Source organism: Polyodon spathula, chromosome 6 (genome assembly GCF_017654505.1).
Source record: "Polyodon spathula isolate WHYD16114869_AA chromosome 6, ASM1765450v1, whole genome shotgun sequence".
NCBI classification, from domain to species: domain Eukaryota; kingdom Metazoa; phylum Chordata; class Actinopteri; order Acipenseriformes; family Polyodontidae; genus Polyodon; species Polyodon spathula.
The window spans coordinates 23,133,129-23,157,590 of NC_054539.1; the positions used below are offsets into that span (position 1 = coordinate 23,133,129).

At 37.3% G+C, this 24,462-nt stretch overlaps 1 protein-coding gene across 4 annotated transcripts in view; it reads right to left on the bottom strand.

The window, feature by feature from the left end:
- Positions 1-24,462, bottom strand: part of LOC121317042 (rho guanine nucleotide exchange factor 10-like) — an 88,944-nt gene that overhangs the window by 42,454 nt on the left and 22,028 nt on the right. The window contains exons 3-13 of one of the 4 annotated variants that reach the window (XM_041252599.1): positions 11,998-12,165; positions 11,253-11,549; positions 10,037-10,070; positions 9,440-9,519; positions 9,058-9,114; positions 8,776-8,960; positions 8,125-8,241; positions 5,414-5,525; positions 5,094-5,203; positions 1,408-1,485; positions 673-852 (exon numbers count right to left, since the gene is read on the bottom strand). In XM_041252599.1, coding sequence (XP_041108533.1) covers positions 673-852; positions 1,408-1,485; positions 5,094-5,203; positions 5,414-5,525; positions 8,125-8,241; positions 8,776-8,960; positions 9,058-9,114; positions 9,440-9,519; positions 10,037-10,070; positions 11,253-11,549; positions 11,998-12,165 — 1,418 coding nt within the window. Of the gene's footprint in view, positions 1-672; positions 853-1,407; positions 1,486-5,093; positions 5,204-5,413; positions 5,526-8,124; positions 8,242-8,775; positions 8,961-9,057; positions 9,115-9,439; positions 9,520-10,036; positions 10,071-11,252; positions 11,550-11,997; positions 12,183-24,462 lie in introns of all 4 variants that reach the window. The other 3 variants (XM_041252600.1, XM_041252601.1, XM_041252602.1) reach the window with 3 other exon arrangements.

The window sequence follows — 24,462 nt, forward strand, 5'->3', positions numbered from 1 at the left end:
TTCTTGAACGGTTCTATACACACAGCCACTGGCACCACAGCTGTGAATGTATATGATGTGCAGTACAGTATATGCTATTGGTAATTCAGACATTTTTACAGTTTTACTTCAGGTGTTTGGGCGATTATGGCAACTGTGAAAGCTTTGACCCATAACATCCATACAGCTTTAGGCCCTTCATGGACTTATCTTATACTATCCCATCTCAGTACAAAACTCAAAATGGACTGAATTGACAAATGTTTATTCGTAACAGAGCTTCCCATTGTTGCAGGTCCAGCTTATGATAAAATCTCAGTTAAAAACAATGGAAAAAAATGACAGGAAAGCGGACCACTGATTCATGCAAAAGAATGCAGCGTCTGGAAGGGGCTTTCCAATATGTCAGTTTTTAAACAACAATCTTTTGTTTATACAGCTTCCGTTTCTAGGCTGTGGAACCCAAGATGCTTCTTATTCCTCTACACAGCTGCAGCACTAAAGATTACATCATTGCTGTTGGAACTGTAGGAGGAAATTCGAAACTCTGTAGAAACATGCCTGGAATATTATGCAATTATGTTGCTAGGGGAAATAAAAACAAACGTGATGGCGTGAAAGTTCTAAAGTATTTTATTTTTATACTGTAAATTTAACACAATGCGAGTTTCTTTAACCAGAAAAAATACTTACTGAAGCAACAAACACATCTCCTATCATTTCCGAGCTGTCCCACTCAGCAACACGACTAGCTAGTGCAATCTGGAACAGAGAATGGCACTGAAGGATCTCCTTGACTCGGTAAAACATCATTTTTAGTTTTCGATCACTTATCAACTTTGGATCAGTTTCGGACAGCGGCTTTTCATATTGCTGTTGAGAAGAGAAGCAGCAGCAGCAGAAACAAAAATACAGGTGTTCAGATAAAAATTACATTTCAAAATTGCAAATGTGAACAACTTTAAAAAAAATAAAAAAAAATAAATCCTGTTCTGGTGGGCTAAGGCAAAGTGACTACCTTGCAACTGCAAGTTTAGTTGTCCTTTATCTTACAAAATGGCATGATCAAGCTCATTTCTATACACATTATTTTTTTGTGATCACAACCATGAAGGCTGCTTCTGCAAACAAGTTTCTGTTTTGCAATTCAAACTGTCCTCAACTGCACTTCAGCGCAGGAGGCCTACCCCAAGAAGCAAGAAAGAAAGCTCTTCACATTGGAACAATTGCACAGATTAAACACAAAGCACCGTGGGCACAGAAGAAAATAAAGACATTAGTGAGTGAGTGACTTGTTCAGAGCTAAGGTTTAGATGTGTGCAGTATGAATAAAAACACATTGAAAAATGACCATATAATACTGCAGTACTGGGGAAAAAAAAAAATCTTTCCAGTTAAACAAACAGTTAAAATAAATGGGGAACATACCTCTAAAATGCGTTTCAGTGCATCCAGGTAGTTTTTTTCACTCTCAAGTATTGACCCAAGAATATATCTTCGAACAACCTGTTTTGAAACAAATTATTTAGCATCCAAAAGCGTGTCGTCTCTTACTGGTATTAAAACATTTTTCATTTTTAAAAAATCAGTTAAATTGAGGGAATTTTGCAACATGCTGTGACAGGGAGGACCCTGTCGCTGGTTCAGCTGCGCTGCTGCTGTTTAGTAAACAGGAAGGCTTGCCCTGAGCCATTCTACAAATCGGGAGGTCCTGATTGGCTGGGGGCTGTGCCAGGTAAGCCTACGCATTTATAACAATACAGCAGCCCTGGCGTTCGAGGCTACTGCATTGCCATAACCATACAGGCGAGCGTTGAGGGAAAACCTGGCGCATACACAGAGGAGGAGAGAGCCCACTCTACAGGAAAACTACTACGGAACCCTTCAACTGCAAGATGGTGCCAGTAAAGGCACTGCCCAGCCTTGACCATCAAGAAGACCTGGAGCCACCAGGAGGCCAGGATTTCAGGAGCAACAGCAGTAGGTTAGTTTAGGGGACTTGATCCTAAACTAAGTATAGAGAGGGTTTTCGTAGTGTAGTAGGGACCTGGAGTGGGGCTTCTCTTTTAATGAGGCTAGCGCTCGCCTTGTGTGGCAAACTTATTTTTAGCTATGTTTTGTTTTTCTGTTCTTTATTAAATCCAGTGCTAGGACTACCATTGTTGGTACCCCAGCGTCGTGCCTGTATTGTTAATAAATCTGGGCGCCTGTGCGGTGTGTCAGCACCCACTGCTCTGTGTCTGATTCAGTATTAATCAATGACGACCCATGTAAGTAACATCTCCGTTACACATACAAATGTACATTCCACAGCTTCCATAGCCTTCTGTGCATTCTACTTCATCAGAACCAGGCATTGTTGGCTTACCAGTTTGTTTACTTAGGTTTCACATTTTTGGGCTTGTGAGGTAACAATCTTAAAAGCTTTCATAAGACATGCATTACTTTCTCTGTCAGTATCATTAAAATATCAGTTATAACCAATTCCAAAACAATCAGGATTATGTTTAAAAACCTGTGTCTGTGTTACATACAACACAGGTGATCTTTCTTGTACACATTGCAGGGTGTTCTGTAAAACAGGGTCCGCAGAAAAAATTACATAAAAATTGCCTCCTTGCATCGACAAGTCCCCAATTTCACAACGCAACTCATTTTCGGCAGAATATAGCACATGCCGTTGTATTACACTTCACATACATTCTATTAAGTGCGGCCAGTTGCAGGACCACACATTAGAAGTCACCCAGCGAGGTTTGTCCCCTAGTGGGAAGTATCAGCAATGGATCACTGGATAAAAACAGGCTCTTAGAAGAAGAGGAAAGTGAGTGAAAAGGAAGCAACTGGCAATGGAGTACAGAGGTGGCTCATCAACAGTCTTACCATGAATTCCCAGCTAAAAAAAAAACAAACATTTTGCATATTGTTTTTACTTAATTGAGAAATATAAACACATTTAAAATCCGTATCTCACATAAAAAAATCACCTTTTGGCTTTGGGGTCATACTATATGATTTGTACAATCTGTGTGTGTGTCAAACATTAGGAACACCTGCTCTTTCCATGAAATAGATTGACAAGATGAATCCAGGTGAAAGCTATGATCCCTTATTGATGTAACCTGTTAAATCCACTTCAATCAGTGTAGATGAAGGGGAGACAGGTTAAAGAAGGATTTTTAAGCCTTGACACCATTGAGACATGGATTGTGTATGTGTGCCATTTAGAGGGTAAATGGGCAAGACAAAAGATTTAAGTGCCTTTGAACGGGGTATGGTAGTAGGTGCCAGTCGCGCCGGTTTGAGTGTGTCAAGAACTGCAACGCTGCTGGGTTTTTCACGCTCAGCAGTTTCCCGTGTGTATCAAGGATGGTCCACCACCCAAAGGACATCCAGCCAACGGCAGGCCAGTGGTCAAAAACGGCTAATTGATGAAAGAGACCAAAGGAGGCTGACACGAATTGTGCAGAGCAACAGACGGGCTACAGTTAGTCAACGGACAGTCCTGTACAACATTGTGCTGAAAGACCCATAAAAGAATGCACAACTCGTCGTACCTTGACACGAATGGGGTATGGCAGCCGACGACCTAAGAGAGTTCCACTTATTTGAGCAAAAACAAGAGAAGCTGTGGTTGCAGTGGGCTAAGGAACAAAAACACTGGACAATGGTCTGATGAATCCTGGTTCCTGCTATTTCTCGCTGATGGGAGGACTAGGGTATGGAGAAAACCACACGAGTACATGCATCCATCATGCCGCGTGTCAACATTGCAGGCTGGTGGTGGTGGTGTGATGGTGTGGAGTGTGTTTTCATGGCACACATTGGGCCCCTTGATAAAAGTGGAGCACCGTTTGAATGCCACGGGATATATGAACATCATTGCCAATCAGGTGCATCCCTTTATGGCAGCAGTGTATCCATCTGCTAATGGATTTTTTCAGCAGGATAATGCCCCATGCCACAAAGCTAAGATTGTCCAGTAATGGTTCCACGAACATGACTGTGAATTCAGCTTACTGCAGTGTCCTGCCCAGTCACCAGATCTCAATCCAACTGAGCAATGTGGGATGAGATGGTCGAGCTATTCAGAGTAGAGTTCCACTACCAGCCAACTTGACAAAACTGTGGGAAGCATTGCAGTCAACATGGGCCAGCATGCCTGTGGAACGCTTTCAACACCTTGTAGAGTCCATGCCCCGACAAATTGAGGCTGTTCTGAGGGCAAAAGGGAGTGCAACTCAATATTAAGAAGGTGTTCCTAATATTTTGTACACTCAGTGTGTATATACACACACACACACACATATATATATATATATATATATTTTAGAACACTATTATAATGTAGTTTAATACAATATAATCAGATAGTGACATTATATAAGCGCTAGTGACATCATTTAAAAGTTACAACTTGCTTTTACCAGTAGCGAAAGCTGGAACAACATAGTGCTACGTCAGGCACAAACCTGAGAACCTCATAAAGCTGCCTGTTACCATGGCAACTCACCATGCTGGAGTCCCTTTCTGAAGGTGTTGCTATGGTAACCACAACATGGTGAGGCACCTACTGGATTTGATGCAGTTCGAATTTGTGAGATTTTAATTTTTTCAGTGAAATGCACACAAACTTGACATCAAAGGGATTAAGAGCCTAACAGAGATTTCATGAGACGGATCTTTAAAGTTAGTCTAAATGCAATGAAATCTGACTGACTTCGAGTTATAGCACTAGCCAGCTCATTAGGCAAGTTAATCAATTTCCCATATGGCATCATTATCATCAATTGCCTCACTATACTGTAAAGCAAATCAACAGAACGTCTTTGTATAGTGGCTGTGTCTCACTATGATAGTAGTACATGGGGGTTCGAGAAATTTTTGGAGGTTCAGAAGGGATCTGCGCACCCCAAAAGGTTGGGAACCACTGATGTAAAATGTAGACAGATAGAGATACTACATACACACACACACACACACACACACACACACACACACACACACACACACACACACACACAGTATGGGGCTATTTAGCTTTAAGAGGAATGTGTTAGTGGAGTTGATCATCTTGCTGATCCAGACACACTGTTTTGTTGTTTTTAACTAACCTGCTGCTGTGTCAATCCTTCTGGCATAGGCATCATCACAGGTTCAGTATTGAGACAATCAACTTCAATAAAAACACCTGGCTCCTCTTCAAGACAAACTGACTTTCGGTCTAAAAGGTGAACGATAAACACATTTTTTCACATGCAAAATAAATACATTTTCCATTTTGAAATGTTGGTGCTCGAGGGTGAACCGGCTACCGGAATGGACGGATTTATGTTACCAGTAGTTTAAAAATCCTAAATGGTAAATAAGCCATATTTACAAAATTCAGCTTTTTGAATTTCCCAAGCTAGTGTACCAACAAATGTCCCTTTACCTTGAATAAAAGATTTTGTTTTTATAAATGAGCGTCCTCTCTTCACAGCTGCTTTGGTTTTTTCAAGCCCATCTTTGGTACCATCTTTTGCTGCTTTCATTAACTTTTGCATCTTTTGAAAAAAAATAAAATACAAAACATACATTAGTCATAAAAAGGATTATACACATTTTAAATTAAACTCAACTGATGTTTGTCTGGGAATCGAGAAAAATAAAATAAAAATGCATTAACCTGTCCACGAAGAAAAAATCCTAATTTAAAAAGCACAAGTGTAACACTATGGTATTAAATTAAATTATAAATTCATAACATATTACAATAAACATTTATAAAGCTTTACATTCTTAAGGTGGTTACTATCAATTCAATGCATGGCGCTGAGAAATGTAAAATGAGAGCAAGTTCACTAGCACTTGCCAGTTCACATGCCACGTTTATGGCAAATGTCCAAAACCACTGCACAATTTAGAACAAGTGTCAGTCTCTACTTGCGAGAAGCCAAGGACTAAACTAAAAGCCTAACATGCATCCCCTGGTGGAGGACAATAAGCTCTTTCACTACATTTAAATTCCTACCACCTCTAATTAAGCACAGTCTTTGGGAGCACAAAGACACTGCGTGTTGAAGCAAATCAGGACACGAAATGCTGCATGTGCAGGACTGAATGTAGCCTAGAGAAGAATCAGTAGCCTTTGACTGAAGACACTGTTGCAATAAAAAAGCCTTAAGATAAACAGGATGTTACATTAGGTGGGAGAAGTGGTCACCTGAGTGTTGAAATTAAAATCAAGGTTATAGTTATCACACATAATTGTTTAGAGTTAAGCTGTGCTTTTATGTTATTAGCACTAGAAGCCCCATGGCAGTCATTTTGGCAGTTTTTGGTTTTAAAATGTAATTTTCTCCAGGCGTGTAACACCTATGGGGCTGTGTGTTTGTGTACCTTTCTGTCCGTACGTATTAAATATTCTCACAAAGCACGAAACGCGGGAGTGCAGAAGGAGAGTTCCTTCCTTATACCTAAAAGCCCTGGGAGCAGTCACATTGACAGCCACAAAGAAAACAATTGTATTGTGATACAGAACTGTATTCTACTTTATTATTTTTATTTACTAGTCCGTAGTGTGTTTAGCTGTAATCAGATTAGTCTCTACTCTCTGCCCAAGTGAATGGCTGACAGTCTATTGTTTTCAAATCAGCCTTTTGAAGGCTGGCACTTGCTTGCCAGCTGTGCTGCTTTGATAAGTCGATTAGCATCGGGACTAGTGAAAATAAATACCAGAGACCATGGAGATTTACTACACAACAAAATATGGAGTTGATGTTTTGGATCAGATGGCACGGAAGTATTCTGTGAAAGCTGGCTCCCGGCGGTGGCCTGTTCAAGTGTTTTACAATGTATTGGATCTAGCAGCCATCAACTCCTGGGAACTTTACAAAGTATGCACCGAGAAGAATTTACCAAGAAATATTTAGCTGAAGCTGGAAACCTCGCTGAGAGCCGCATGAGACGCCAATGCCAGTTTGCCAAGTGCAATAAAAATAAAACTTCGGACAGCTGTGCCCTGTGCAGAAAGGCGGCGTGGAGAAGGGCATTATCTGTGTTGACTGTGAACAGCCTTAGACTCAATGTAAAGGAATACCATTTTGTCACAAAAAAAGAAAAATTAGGCTTTTTTTTATAACGTTGTTCAGTTGCTTTTGCTCATCTGATAATAAACAGATTGCTGATAAAGTAAAAAATTGTATTGCTATCGTTTCAGTTTTATAAAATATGTATGTCGTATTTACATTTTCTTGTTTTGATTTGTAAAATAAATGTGTCATATATATATATATATATATATATATATATATATATATATATATATATATATATATATATATATATATATATATATATATATATGTGCTTCGGTTGTTGTTAAGATGTTTATGTGATGTACTCAATAAAACAAAACAAAAAAAACAATTACATCTGTCTGTTTCTCCTTTCGTTATACTACACTGTTTTGAATAAAACCATCAGAAAGACTGCTGAGGGGCTTTTAGGTGTATCTCCGGTACTTCTACTGTTTAAAAAAAAAAAAAGTATGTTTATATGTGTGATGAAAAAGAACTATGCTACTACATTTTTACCATATCAAAAAATAACATGCCCAAAGAGCCAGTGGGCAACAACAGATTTATTTGCAAGTTGACTTAAAAGTCTGAAGAACATCTGTGATGCCTAGATTTATCCATTAGTACATATGTTTATCCGGTAACTTCTGAATCACTCGGCATAACAATGCATTTGATATTTCCTAACTGTATTAACACCCAAAACGGTATATTCTTCCTTTATTTATACATAGCATGTGTTCAGCTGGTAAGTGGTAGATAATCTTTTATGGTTCATGTATAGCCTGCAGGGAAACCTACCATATCTTGCTTGAACAAATCTAATAAGGTAATCTCTCTCTAAAACAATTAAAACATAAAAAACATAGGAATAAAAAAATAAAAACACATTAGAAAAGTACATTTATTCAATATCACTTCTCAAAGGATTGATTTTTTTGCAATAGCTTAACATTGCGTTTAAAAAAAGAACAGACTGTTCTGGCACAAATGACTTTAAATATCAAACTTTGAAAGACCCGAATCCTCCCTCGATTGGCTTCCTTATGACCATATTATGATCATTGGTTTATTATCCAATTACCTTCTGCTCATGTTTCAGCCTAATCTGCTGAAGTTCTACTGTCCCCACTGTGTTTGTCATGAGATCTTTCATCTTTTTCTCATAGTGCTCTTTCAAACGAGTCAGATCTTGAGAAAGCTTTAAAAAAAAAAAAAAAAAAAAAAAAAAAAAAAAAAAAAGCAAGTGCAGTGTGAAGCCAAGCTGACAAACATACTATTTTTGTAAACATGAAGCATGCATACACATAATTGAAAAAACATACATTCACAAAGAAATCTGGGTAGAATGTTAATAATTTGAAATGTTAAGAGCAATGATCAGGGGCCACCATTCATACAAAATCTTTTTTTTTTGTGAATGTGCACACTGATCTTATCCCACCAATTGCCAATGATGATATCTGCAAGCAGACTAAACACACTAGATATCTTATGAGAGATCATTAAAATATGATAAAATATTTGTTGCACAGCTTTAAGCGGGATCGCTGGTGTTTATTCTTTGCATTTTCCAGCATGCAAAACAATCTGTATAAGCCACTTTCTTTATACTACTCTAACAATGTTCCACTGCTGGCAATAAATGGCAGTGCATCTACAGAATAAGTTTTTTCTTTATTTTTACATTTTAAATAAAAAATACTGTATAGTTCATTAAAACATCAATACACACATGGGTTTTGTGTTTTTGAGATTTGCCTCTGAGGAAAGCATTTGGAATCCCATTCTCGCTTTTGCTCTCCGTATCACTTTGTTCATCGTAGCTTTCAAATTCACTGGAACTCCAGCCATTCTCCGGGGAACTGTCCCCACCTTCTTCCCCAAGTTCTACATCATCGTAGATCATTTCATCTGCATCTGGAAGAAAAATGAACACATTACAGTGTAATATATGTTTACAATAAGTTAGCTTTGTCTTGAAAATCCAAGACCCTAAATATTTTTAATAACAGACCTGTTGTAGAATCCGAGTTTTCTCTAGGCACATCATCATAAATAACCTCGTCAGGATCTAGGAAAAAAAAAAAAAAGTAGCTTCTTTCATAAATACTGTCACAGCATGTGACAGAAGTATTACTCATTATATTTCTATTACTGATTACAGCGGTCAGGAAACAAGATGGGAGTGTAACTATGTTGCAATTCAGCAATAATGAAAAAGAAAAAAAAAAAACTAAGTGGGGAAAGTAAACTGCTGTTTTTATTCTCAATATGTTATTTTTTGTCACATGCCAGAATTCTGTGTTGGTGGGTGGGTGGATTGATTGAAGCAGTACTGTACATTTAAATATAAAATGATGTATTTGTTCAGCACTGTATACCAGTTTTCCACCTACTTTCCATCCAAGCTGTATTTGCAGGATCTGCAACCCATCTTGCCAAGGCATCATCCCTTTTAACTGCTGGTCGATCATCACTGTAATTAAATGAAAAACAAAGCAAACAGCTTGTGAAGCGGCCGCTTCCCTGACATGCATTAAATATGAAGCAAACCTTCTTGACACCATCATTACTGACATGGACACACAGTGGAATATGAGATAGGGGTTTTCCTTTACAGGATCAATTATATGTTATACAAATGTGCACTCCTGGCATGTATTACATATAAAACATCCTGTTAAAATCCTGTTTTATTCACAACGGACAATCAGAGATTTGACAAACTTTATGTGTTCTGACAGTAGATACTAAGTTGGCTGGTGCCCTATCGCCATTAATTATACTACAAAAACAAATGTTCACACCCCGTATGGCTAGTGTTACGTCAGGTGTTTTTTCATTTTTTGTTCAACCCTTGTAAAGCGACAGCAGAATTACACAAAAACAAAAAGGTATTTAAACAAAACAAAAACAGTTCATTATTTTTATTTTTTATCAGAAACTTTGGTCTGAACTGGTGTTGTACAGTATAATCTACTGAGGATACATACCTGTCTTGTACTGGACTGGTGTCATGCACAGTCACTAAAGAAAAAAAAAAAGAGTATATATTTTGGCTCAGAGAATTACAGAGCAAAGCAACTTTAAGAATCATGTGACACAAAAAAAGCATTCTGATGCCTCCCCCACAGGGGATAATTAAATGGTTTGCTACTTTGCAACCTTTGCAGTACTTTAAGACAAAAAAGTAAAAACACACATGGATTATTAAAGATTAGTTAGAAGTGGACTTGTTAATATAGGTACAAATACTGTTGCTGTTGTCTTGCCAAGGTTTTTAATCCAGCCTGACAAATTCACATGATAGATGACGGAAGCCACAAGAGGGCAGTCTTTATATTGTGCAAGTATTGTTTTCCTCCATAATAAACTAGATTTGTATTATTCCTGTTGGTGGCATTGTGCTTGTGAATAGATTAAGTGAGAGGTCAAGTACAGAATGCTGGCAGGGAGACTAACGTTTATGCAAAAGAAAGCCATGAATAAAATCAATATTACAGGACTCCAAATCCGGTATCAGCTTGATCCGTCCATATGTTTGAACTAGATGGCCAAAAATCTAGTTCATTTTTAATTTACCCTAGAATTCACATTGTGCCTTCTTTTAACACACAATGTCTTTGCAGATGACAAGGCTGGATGACATGTGGGGATACAGCAACAAATCAGAAGTGCTGAATTATATCAGCCTACATCCCAATGCTTGATGGAGGGCAGTGTATATCATGAACATTAGTTTTATTTTTTCATTTACATGCTTCTATTGGTTTTAGACAAAAGGTTGCAGTAAATTACCTAAAGCAGTACAGCGATACACAAGTCTTAGAAGCTAATGGTACATTTTAACTTGTTGGTATATAAAAAAATAAAAATAAAAGTCACATTTTATAGTTATGGTCCAGCTTTCAATACATATATGAAGATGTCTATGCTAGAAGTCAGAGATATTTTTGTATTTAATAATACACATTTCTACCATAATTGTAGTTGAACTTGCAAAACAGAGAAAAATAAAAATAAACAGCTGCAGAAATTTAAAAAACAGGAAAAACATAATTATTGAAGCCAGACTGACTGAAATAAGCAGCATCCACCCTCAATACAGCATTATAAAAATGGTCTTGACAGCCAATCCTAAGTGATAAAACGTTTTCTTGTAACAGAATACACCTCTCCTGAGGAGAACTAAAAAGGCAGTCATGTTACCTTCTTCATCCACCGAGAGGTGTCGTATGATGACAGGAGTGGAGTAAGCAGGCAGGATCAGAGGGACGTTGGACGGTACAGCATATCCACATGGCACTGGAACAGAATAACCACTAGGAACCCTGGCACTGGCAGCATCTTCCTGGCCGAGCTCCTCCTCCTCTTGCATGAGACTCTGCTCCTGCAAAGGAGCTATATCTACAACCGAATAAGGATTTACTTTTCCAAGCGGAGAGCCCCTGGCAGCTTCTGCAGCTGGAGGTACAAGGGTATCACTTGGACTATCGTGCTCTGAAACTAAACCAAAAAAAGTTTATTATCTTATTTATCTATAAAAACAGAATTGTTTACTTCACGTTTCTGGATTAAGTACAGAAGAGTCTGTACAGAAACAGAAAATAGGGGACATGGGGTTACTTTTATTCATAATGTCACAAGTTGACAGAATTGGTCAAATTAGACATTTACTGAAAAATGCCAAAACTAAAAGCAGAATTTACAGATTAAGAAACAGTGAGGAAAAAAAATAAAATAAAAAATATATATATATATATATATATATATATATATATATATATATATATATATATATATATATATATATATATATATTAAAAATAATTTGAATTTGACACTGTGGTGAAACTTGAATCCCCCGTTTTTGAGGATATGTCATTATTAGTCATTGTTTTCTTCTGCGTATTACTGAGTAGATGCCCTTCTGTAGGTGCGTCTTTATGTTTACCCTCAGTGGAGTTAGTGTCTTTTGCCTTCGTTTCAACTTCATAATCAGGTAAAGGTGGAGCAGGTGGCTGTTGGTCAGCTTCATGAATTTCATCTCCGCTGTCGTCAAACTCAAACAGCTCTCCGTCGTCTTCATCTTCATCAACATTGGGCAAGTCACACTGCATCACTGCAGAAACAGAAGCACTGCTTTGTAACTGATACAGTATGCTCATTCATCTTGAAATGCCAGATTCATTCAGTAGTATATAGGTAAAGCTAAATTACACCAAGTCGGGTAGATTCATGTTTTATTAGGCATTTATGTTAAACTGTTGTAAATAATTTGTATAAAAGAAATACAAACTGGAATAGGTTGTTTTAAATTACAGCTCACCATTAAGATCAATGTCTACTTGTGGTTTTATTATTAAAAGGCTCAAAACAAGTGGTTGGAATATAATGTATGGAGATGTATTTATCAAGAGCTGCAGTTCTTGAGTAGGTAGGAGTAGGGCTGGTTGGAGCTGTATTGAAAAGCAAAGGCCAGCTTAGCCCCCAGACTGGACAGCTGCATACAGTAACGCTATGCTGGCCTTTGCTTTCTATACAACTCCTACCAGTCCTACTCCTACCTACTGAACTGGATATGTACAAACCATGCTTAATTTTCATTAGAAATTAGGGCTTCTGATTTTTCAGCTGTAACTGATAAATGATAACACACTATACAAAAAAAAAAAAAAAAATTGGCGTATAGCCAATAAACAGCGGAAATGGTTACTTGGTTCATGTTGACCACCCCTTTCCCATCAAAAAACCTACTACCTTTCCCAGTGCAGCTGGGCAATGTCAGTCCTTCCTGACTTGTATCTATCATCGACTCATTCTGAATAATTTAAACCCACCCCAACTACAGACTGGCAGCAAAATCCAAAATTTCTATTGGACACTCCGCTTGTGAGTTTTAAAACAAGATTACAATTAGGAATGGAGGCTTATTCGCAGGATTTAAAGCTGTATTACATTTACGATAGAGGATTTAAAACAGAATTGCAAATTGTGGCGAAACGTAAAAAAATGCCTAAACACACATAAAGCCCAGAAGAATGCTCCCGTCACCATAGGGATTTCATTGTGGAAGCCAGCAAACGAAAGAAGGTACAACTGTGCAAGTACTGTCGAGTTACTATACATATTTTGACAGGAAAAAAAAATGCCCACGCATTTTGGAAAGTAACCAAAAACGACTGACATAAAACTCAAACAAAATAAGAACCGCAAAATGAAATTAATAAAACTTGAACAGAATCCCTAATTATAATGAATGCACTATAACTAAAACAGATTACGATGGAGTGTCAAGTATATGGTCCTCAATTCTCCAAAATGTTTTTGGAATATTACTCAAGCCACAACATTTAATTCAGGTTTAAAGAACGTTTGGCCTAAAAATAAAATAATGTGGCTTCAACAGCATTTCTGACATTTATAAGTATTACTGTATTCTGCTGTGGAGAAGCACCTAATTAAGCAATAGCCACAATGAAAACTGAAAATCTAATTTTCATATGATTTTTAAGTCTCTTCTGCCTAAAATCAATGTAGATCTGACAGTAAATCCGACACCAGGTTGGTAAAGTTCAACATTCTCTACTAAAACCACGGAATCCGTGACAACGTGACTTAATCACAGCTTTACTGACAAGCAACCAAGTAAACGCGCGATTGACAATGATAGCAAGGCAACATTTGAGCAGTGGTTTCTGAAACACCCCTAAACTGGTTACTAAGCAACCCAGCTCAGAGCTTTTAGTATGTCAGTTAAAATGCCACAATAAACCGTCAGTGCAATACAGTATTATTACTGTATAAAATAAATGTTATATATATATATATATATATATATATATATATATATATATATATATATATATATATATATATATATATATATATTTGTAATTCACATAAACCTATATTCTCTGGCATCTAGAAAAACACTTTGTCAGCAATCCCACACTGAGGTACATTGCAGTGCAACCCAAGGTAAACAAGGTCGATGACATTTTTGAGCACGGCCTTTGGAAGGTCCCTCTCACAGAGACAGTGAGAGGGGGAGGATCGGACTCAGTGCCTGTGTAGTTATACGTGTCAAACAATCACAACAGATTACATAACGTATTACAAAATCATTCGGTGTTATAGCAGATATATTTTGCAAAGTTCTATCCTAGGCTTTTGAAATGGGGATACTGACTTTTGGCAATGCGTATTTAGATAATTATTACTTTGGCAAAAAATCGCTAAATAACAGTTTCTGTCAGCAATCACACACAGAGGCTCAATCATGGGGTTTCCATGAGGGTCAACTTGCACGTGAAATGGCAATGCTCGTGCACGTTTTGGAGAATTACTCAGGTAAATCAGGTTTGTGGCCGAAAAAAACGGCTAAAGAGAGGGATGGGGTGAATCTCATTTCCTCGTGTAAATGACGAAACACATGGGAAAATCCATGCACAGTTTTGCATGGAAACCCGTATTTCACATGTAAATGTTAATGAGCATGTTTATCCGTAACTATAAATACTGCAAAGGAGCAGGTCATTTGTTACTATAGATTCCAAGCTGGCAGAAAGTTGTGGGTGAAAGGTGATTTTATGGTTAGCAGTGGTGTAATTCACCTTAATGATAATGCGGGCAGCTTTTTTTGTTTCTTTTTTTTTTTTTTAATGGTTGTTTTTTGCTGTGTCTGGACTGTCATGCTGTCTATCTCTTGCGGATTTAGAGTTCTGTTTAAAACCACTTCCCATGAACTGTGTTATACCCTTGTATTAGTATGAAAGCAGCTGTCAGTCTGAGAATACCCTTGCTGTAAAAACTACACTAAAGTTAAACACGAAGTGCAAGTGAGCTGTTTAAATGTCTAACTGAATTAATTCCTGTCCTTTTTTTTTAATCCCAGCTGTGTCCAAAGACAACGCATGTCTGCTCTCCACGTTAACAAATATAGTTGGTGAACTGGATGTCATGAGCCAGCTCTATCGCCCAAAACAGCAGAACAAACATCCTACAAGTTGTTGATGCTCTCTCAGAACTGACCAAATAAAATTGCAAATGAACGTATTGATTGTGTTTAAATTTGTTTGCATCATTAATACACAACAGTAAATCCAACACAATTTAAAAGAAAGGAGAGAATCTCTGACAGCACGAGCCTCCTCAGATCGCTGCTGTCCAATTGAAACTGGCGGCTGAGGTAACCTTCACAATTGCCGCTTATAATAAGCAGGATTGGGCTTGTTTTTCGAGTCACGGGTTATATTTGCATAAACACCCATACTCGAATAGGGATGGGTCGGTATACCGATTTTTTGGTTTAGGTACATTACGGTATTAATACCGTTGCTTTTATTCTAAACCGCAATTATTGTAATTCGGTTATATACCGGTTAACTTATTTTTTCACTGCAAACACGCTTCTTTTAAATCAAGCGATGGTACTTGCAGGCTTAGCAAAGTGTCTGAGGAAGGCCTTTTTGTGAAGTGATACTGTATTTTGATAATGGTTTTGAAGGAAACGGCCAACGACACAGAATACACGTTGCAATTGCTGTGTTCTGTTACCCAGAGCTTGCTGCTCTTGGCTGCTGTCTTTCTGACCTCACACGCAGCTTTTCGAGAAACGCCTTCTCCAAACAGTGCTGCACAGAACACATTTTCAACGTGCTATATTTACATTTGTCTGGATTATCAACAGTCAGTTAAATGTAATTGATTAACATTAACTTTATTGTAAAATGATACATCACTTATCACTGACTTAGTACAGTATGTTTAAATTATCTATTTAATATAGTCTACAGCGCGAGATTCTGTGCAGCACAAACACGCGACTACAGTAGGATAGCCTACTTACTATCAACGTAGTTTGGTTTAAACAAGCTGTAACAGTATTCCAATTTTCTAAGGTAAGTGAAGAGTTTTTTTTTTTTTTTTATTTTTTTTTTTTTAAAACAAACACATGTGTAATAACACCGTGTAACACTTTTTTTTTTTTTTTTGTTCCTGGGTAGTAAGTGTTATTTCCTAATTGCTTATGCCTCAAAAGTATAGAAAATGGCTATTCTTCCCCACAAACTTTGCTTTTGTGACCAGGACAGTGATATTTCAAAATATCACTATTTCCAATGGGAAAACGGGCAAATGTGTATCTTTTCGTTCACATAAAGTCAGAAAAAAACAACATATGAATCCAAATTAACATGTATTTATACTAAAGTAATATAAACATGACTACAAAAGATTTAGAAGTGAGTAGTTTTTCGAGATTTACAATTATACTGTAAATACAGTTAAAGGAAGTGTGTTTTGTTGGTTTTATTTTTGTGAATTAAGGTAATTTAAGTGATTTACATTAGTCTTTCTTCTTTTGACCCTTCATTTGATAACTTGCATGATATACCGTATATCGTGATATTAAGGTTAAGGTTTTTAACGGTTATCATACTGTGCAAATTTTATACCATCCCATCTCTATACTCTAAACATGGGTTCGCTTGTTTTAGGCTGTTTTGAAAGGCAGTGCCGCTTTTTTTTTTTCCCCCCATGAGACAGGAACACTGGTAACCTTTCCCATCTGTCTCACAGGCAGCCACTGATTCTTAAACACATCATTTTGTTGTTGAAAAGAGTTTGTGCAGGATACAGCAGGCAGTGACAATTTTGGGAACAAACTCATGCTGCATTTCAGTCCATTTCAGCAGTATCTGCCACCTCCCTTTCAAGTGCCCACTACCTGTATTTGCCCAAGCGTGGTGTTGAATGCTTCCTCAGCTGCTGTCAGCTGTCTGGATGGGTAGGGTTTCTAAGCCAGGGTAGTATACACAGCATCACCTGATCCCCTGTATGCTGTATTGCTTGAATGAAAGTGAAATATATATCATGTCTCCACCAGTTTGCAGCCATGATTATCATCTGCAATACCTGTGGTTCAGTTTAATTTTATACCTCAAGTTCATTTTTTACTTGAGTCCTAAGATAAATTAGATGAAACAGAATTCACTACAAAACGACATGACATCCCACTAATGACATTTAAAAAACAATTTGGGCAAGAGCAGTAAAACACATTATTAACCAGCCAGGCAAAAGGTATTTTGCTTTATTACAGCAGCTTAGATTCACTTGTGTACAAGTGCACACATGGAAATCTAATTTTCACAAAATTTCACTAGCAATCTTCAAAAACAGCACAAGTACTTTACACATAGCTAATTTACATATCAACCCCCACCTTTCCCCTTCACTTGCATGACATCAGGTAAAAAGCCCAGTTTACTCAAATAAAATAAACTGAGCGAACAGAAACCCAAAAAAAGCATTTTACACAAGACAACTTGATTGCCCATGATTGTAGCTGTTAGTGCTACACAAAGTACACAGTCGTACAGGTTTTTATGTAGTGGTTTGGGCAGGTAACAGCATATTCCAATGAGGCTGGAGTGTTTATCTAGAAGGCAAATTACATCACTAGAACCAAGTAAAGAGACACGTTGGATTTAAAAAATGCTTTCATGATTTTTAATTTTTTTTTTTTTGTGCAACAGTGTCCGTAAAAGTGTAATAGTCACGTTCACAGGCACAACCATTTTGATGCGTCGGTTATCAACTGTGGAAAAGGCAAACGAAACACCAGCTGTCAGTCAAATCATTTGATAAGGCAAGTATTTTTCCGTAGTTTTGAGTACATGGTATAAGATTATCACTGTGAAAAGTATTTTATCACTAAGATGCAAAGGTATGCCATTCAACTTTAAAACAGCATGTTTTTAAAAATGTTTGAGAAGATATGATGCCTAATGTTTTTTTTTTTTTTTACCAGTAGAACTGTCAGAAACAGACAGGCTTCAGGCAGTTTGCAGACAATTAGACCCTATACCATAATAACCGCGTTTAAATGCTAATCACCCTGACAGCCTGTGTGAAAGATATGCTGTGGCATTATTTCTTTTAAATAGTAAAAGTAAAATTAATACTACTACTACTACTACTACATTTGCAATGTATGTCAAAAAATACCTTGTTAGACAAGGAGATAACTTATTATCTCTAGTCTTTGTTGAAAAGCACAATGCAATGTTGTAATTTTTTCTTGTCCAAGTGTTATTATTATGAATTGCAAAATTGGGAATGCGGACAAGAGGATGTTACAGTGTACAGCATTTTTTAATTAGGATTCATAAAAGGGAAGCAGGACTGAGCACCTCTTCAATGTATATATTAATATTGTAGTAATTCAACTTTATCATACCGCTGATGGTTACAACTGAGAACTACAATGAAAAGATCATCCCCAACTTCAAAAGAGCCAAACACCACTATTCAAGTTTCTTAAAAGGTTAGTGATAACACATTGCAAGAATGGTATTTTAAACTTGTATTGCATTGATGGACATTGATGTACATACCAATGTTGAATTTATTTTTATTTATTGTTTTTTTGTCTGTTTTGCACAAGTTTAGCAAAAGTAAATTGACTGGAAATGGAAACCTTTCATATCTTATGTGGTATATTAAACAACTATTGAGTTAAGACAAAATGTAGGTTTTAAGTTGTTTAGTAGTGCATTCATAATAATATCTTTATTTTTCTATATAACATCTTTATTTTTATATTGCGCCTTTCATAGTGGACCACAATCACAAAGCGCTTTACAGAGGTAGGCTGTGAACTGTACATTATATGCAGAGTCACTTACAATTGGACATTGATTTAACATCTCATCCACAGGATGGAGCAGAAGGAGGTTAAGTGCCTTGCTCAAGGTCACACAGGGTGAGTCAGTCAGTAGTGGGAATTGAACCAGTGACCTTCTGGTTACAAGCCCCTGGACTTTAACCACTGGACCACACCGCCTCAATTAGACCCTATGGTCCATTTTAACCACTTCCATATCATCAACATTGCATCAGTTCAGCATGAAAGAGATACAATGACAAAAGCATTTGAGTTAAATAGAAACTGAAGTATGGTGTTTTATTTTTGTTAAAATGTAGGCCTGGCAAGTCAGAAACAAAAGGACAGGCAACAGGAAACTACCTTTTCAGACATCATGGTTTGAATCTTGGAATTGGCTTGACTGGTGCTCAGAGTGTAACACAGTGCTTTGCCACTCATGTAAAATGTGTTATGGAGTTTCAAAATGTGCCAATGATGCCTTCATCACAAAAGGATTAAACCAAATTAAGGAAAGCTTTGATAAGGATTGCTATGAGATCTATGTGACGATAGTGCCTAAAGCTTTCTGCAACACTGCCCAACAATATGTCATTCACAGCATTTGAATAAGTGTCTTCTCATTTTGGATGAGACTTCGATTCTGTCCGACTTCAGAACCAGCTAGCTGTCTGGCCAGAGCTCATATGTGGAAAAGGTGCAAACTTTGTGCATGACATAGCAAAAGGAAATAAATGAGCTTGGCCTTGCTGCCTATTTATATTATGAAGTTGCAAAACGTTGTTTAAGGAGGTTGAAAACCACTTGAGAGCCACAACAACTGCTCAAAGACTAAACAGTGTTGCAGCGCTCCATACCCACAGGGACTAGTGGATGGATCTATTTGGAAAATTCTAAAGGTAATTTAGAAGGTTTTTTTTTTTTTTTTTTTTTTTTTTAGTGACGGTTAATGTTTATAGGAGTGTTGCTACAGTGGAGTGATAATGCAGATTTGTGATTTATTCTGTGTTATAGGTCTGCTCTGTCCGCCACTGCGGCCCCCTCATTTTTGTGTCCGTGGAGGCACCTCTGATTAGTAAGATGCATAAATAAAAACAAGCAGTTTATTGAAAAAAGTTTTAACCATATCAGTAACACTTGGTTAGTTCTGGACTCTGTAGAAGAGACTACACATGATTCAGATTTGAACTTTCACAATGTGCCTGCTCCAAGCACTATTTCAGAACCGCAACAAGACTATGATAAATATGTATGTGCTGAGGAACCCGCAAAGGTGAAAGTTGACAAAAGTCAGAAAGATTGCAGAAACTGGGTGACTGTTAGAAATTTAGGAAAGAGGCGGCCCAGGCTCAGTGGTCAAGATACAGTGGACATTAATATATCAAATAAATTCCAAGTAGTACCTACATGTGACTGTGAGGTAGACTAAATCAAGGGTGAGATGCTGCTCGTGGGAGACTCAATAATTACGCCGGGTCAACAGTAACTTTTGTCATAAAAACCCTTTACACAGGACTGTTGCATGCCTCCCAGGAGCCAAAGTTATGGACATTGTGTCACGAGTGCCTAATTTATTAAATGGTCAATGTACATGTGGGTACAAATGACATGAGACAGAAAATCAGTGGTACTAACTGAAAAAAGATTATGGTGTCTGCCTTATTACCCGATATTGGTAGAGTGGATGAACACTATAAGAGAGCAAAAGCTATAAATAATTGGCTAGCCAAGTGGTGTACGCAAGAAGGGCAGGGATTGCTTTATTGGAACTACTAGATTTTTCAAGAGAGATAGATTGCACCTAAATAGGGATGGGGCTAGTAGGCTAGCCTCTAACACTGAAAAACCATTGAACAGATTATTTAAACTAGGCACTTGGTAAGGCAGGGGATTTAAAGAGGTTTGTCCTGCGCTTCTGATAATATAACTTTACGCCTGCCTTTATTTAGTGGCAAATCTCTCTCTAATAAAGCACCTTCAATTAATGATTTCATTAAGTACTTTAACCTGGATATTTTAGCTTTAACTGAAACTTGGCTTGGAGTGGAGGACAATGTTTTCTTCTCCAAATTATTCTTTCATTCATAAAGCACGGGAAGGGTAGGGAGGTGGACTTGTCACTATCATCAGCAATGAATATAAAATTAAAAACAGAGACTTTTTGAGGGATACTCATCTTTTGAACGGTTAACTTTAACACTAAATAATGAATTACCTGTTCTTATTGTAATTACACATCGGCCACCTAAGTCAAATTTATTTTTTACTGAAATTAGTGAGTTTATAATCACTATTGTCCATCAACTACGACAGGATTCTTCTATTGGGCGATTTTACTATCCATATCAATATTAAATCTGATTCTAAATGTTTGGGAATTTTTGGGGTTATTGGATTACTTGGATTTTAATCAGCATGTGGCCATACTTTAGACTGAGTAATTTACTGTGGCCTGATTGTTCAAAATATTATAACTACTGATTTCACTATTTCTGATCACCTTGTAATTCTTTTTGAGGTTAAATTACCTTACACCATAAAGAGCCAGGATGGTATAATCAAACCCAGGGTTGTTAATTCATCAACCGCTGTAAAAGTTTTAGACACTGAGGCACCAGTTAAAACTGGGAGGGTGTTTTACAAACGAAGCACACCATGTTTAATGACACGACTCGTAAACTGAAATGTGAGGGTCGTAATTTAGAATGCAGATGGAACTGTACTAATCATTACTTTGCATGAAAAAGCCACCAAGCTAAATATATGAAGGCTCTGTCCCAGGCTAATGTTCATACTATTCCAATCTGATTAAAACAAATACAGGTTTCTTTTTAGTTCCATAGATAAATGAGTAAACCCCCTTCTAACACATCTACACTCACAACTGGCTCCTCTTTTAGCTGCAATGACAAAGTTTTTCCAAAATAACATTTTTGAAATTACAGGGGTGTGCAATTCGTACCGCCTGACGCCCGGGACAACAAGTTTTGCCGTTATACTTTGCCCGTCGGTAGTTTGGATTTATTTATATTTTCCTATGTTCGTTCTGTTGCTAGAAAGACATTCCGGGTATATTTATAGACAGCCTAGCAAGTTTCTCAAAACTGAATTGCTATTGGTGTAAATTTACAGTATAATCGTAAATCTCGAAAAACTACTCACTTCTAAATCTTTTGTAGTCATTTCTGTATTACTTCAGTATACATACATGTTAATTTGGATTCATATGTTGTTTTTTTCTGACTTGAACGAAAAGACACAAAAGCGCCCGTTTTCCCATTGGAAATAGTGATATTTTGAAATTGACCTGTCCTGGTCACAAAAGCAAAGTTTGTGGGGAATAATAGCCATTTTCTATACTTTTGAGGCATAAGCAATTAGGAAATAACACTTACTACCCAGGAACAAAAATTGTGTTACATAGTGTTGTGTTCACTGTTATATAAAATCAAGTTATATTCTACTTTTTTGTGTGTGTTTTGTGCAAGCAGATTTTTAAGGACAGTAGATGTTTCTAGCACTTAGTCCTTTTTTTTTTTTTTTGAATTAGACACCCCTGTATAGATTACATTTTACAGACTAATTCGATAATAGGCCATTCTTTCTTACCTGAACCTATTAGACCTGATAGAATGACGTTTGAGGCTTTTTCTCTGATTACCTTAAAAGACAGCATTAGTTCTGTATATAAGATCCACTACTTTCCCTTGATCCTATCCCAACCAAATTACTAAAAGACGTTTTCTGTGTTATTAATACACATTTTAATAATTTAAGGTTGCGGCAAAGCCCTAGCTTAAAAAAATAACAACATTGACACCAAAGCCATTAGCAACTATAGGCTAATATCCAATCTGCCATTTTTTATCAAATGTTCTAGAGAGTTGCTGCTAATCAATTACACAAGATTCTAACTTGTAATACTGTATTCGAGAAATTTCAGTCTGGATTTCATGCTGCACATAGCACCGAGACAGCCCTTGTTGGGGTGATAAATTATCTGCTGATAAGCTCTCTCTGCCTTTCCTTCAATTTTAATTCTCTTAGATCTTAGTGCTGCTTCTGATAGTGTGAACCATTCCATTCTATTAAACCGTCTTGCAACTTTAGTGGGTTTGTCAGACCGTGTCCATTCTTGGTTTAGGTCTTATCTTCCCGATAGGTTCCAGTTTGTCTCCATCAGGGAGATGAAATCTGACTTGTCAGAAGTTGCCTGTGGTGTTCAGGGCTCTATCTTAGGTCTGTTGGTTTTCACTATATATGCTTCCATTAGGTGATATTATCCGCAGGCATGGAATGAATTTCTACTGTTACACAGACGACACTCAGCTATACCTGTCTCTGGATCCAGGCAATCCTTCTACTGGGGTGCTATTAGCTGCTTGCCTTGCTGACATCAAGTGCTGGATGTCACAGAGCTGCTTAATGTTGTATTTTCTGACAAAACGGAGGTTACGCTTCTAGACCCACAGCATCAACTAAAAAATATCAATTTACGTAAGTCAGACCTTAGCAGTTTTGATCCTGATCTATCATTGCCGAGAGGCTAATGCATGCCTTTGTTTCATCAAGAATTGATTATTGCAATGCACCTTTCTCTGGTATTGCAAAACGAGTGGTTTCTCGCTTACACCTTATTCAGAATGCAGCCGCCAGAATTCTAACTAAAACCAGGAAAGTGAACACATTGCCACTGTTTTGGCCTCTTTGCACTGGCTCCCTGTGTGGAGTACAGAATCGATTTTAAAATGTTGTTGTTCACATATACCAAGCATCTAAACAAACATCACTACTATAACACATATAGTTTCGAAAAAAAATACAATATATAAATGACGGACATTGACAAAATGTTTCTGGTTTCTTTATAAATCACTCGATCACTCATCCTTGACCATGACACGCTTGAGTGACTGACTGAAGCATATGCACTTAGTCACCTAATTAGTGAGACAGTTGATTGGACACTGAATATGGAGTGGTTTCAGCTGTTGAATTGCAACCTTGAATAATAACAAAATAAATAAATAATGAATCACAGAAGAAAAACCAATATGCCACGTCTGCCAAGAGAGCAACGCCTTCGTGCTATCGGCATGTTGGGGGCTTGACTACGGCAGTGTACTCTGGCTCACCGTCTTGGGTGCGCACAGCAAGCAATTTCAAACCTGGCAAGACGGTATAACCAGACACACTCTGTCAATGACCAGGCCACAAACTAGAAGACCAAGGGTCACAACACCTGACCAAGACAGACAGATCATTTTGCAGTATCTTTATGATGTTAACTGTAAATCAGCACAATAAAGTCACTGCTCCTGCTCCAACAGAGTTTGTCATTTTTTGATCACATCTAGTGAATCCAAATATAAGGGGTACGTTTCTTTTGATGCTCAGTATGTATCCCTGAATGGATTAGCACCCAGTTATCTGCAGGAGTTACTGACCCCGTATCTTTGGAATCACACTCTGAGATCACAAGATGCAGGGCTACTGGTTATTCCTAGGGACAACAAAATCACATTGGGAGGGAGGACATTTTCTTGTAAAGCTCCTAAATTATGGAATGCTCTGCCTACCTCTATCAGGGAAGCTGGGACCGTTACAGCTAAGTTAAGACTGAAAAGGTACTTTATAAAAATGGCTTTCTTAGAGGGTTTTAATGTAACTTTGATATTGCTGCATTTTATTATTATTATAATAATAATAATAATAATAATAATAATAATAATAATAATAATAATAATA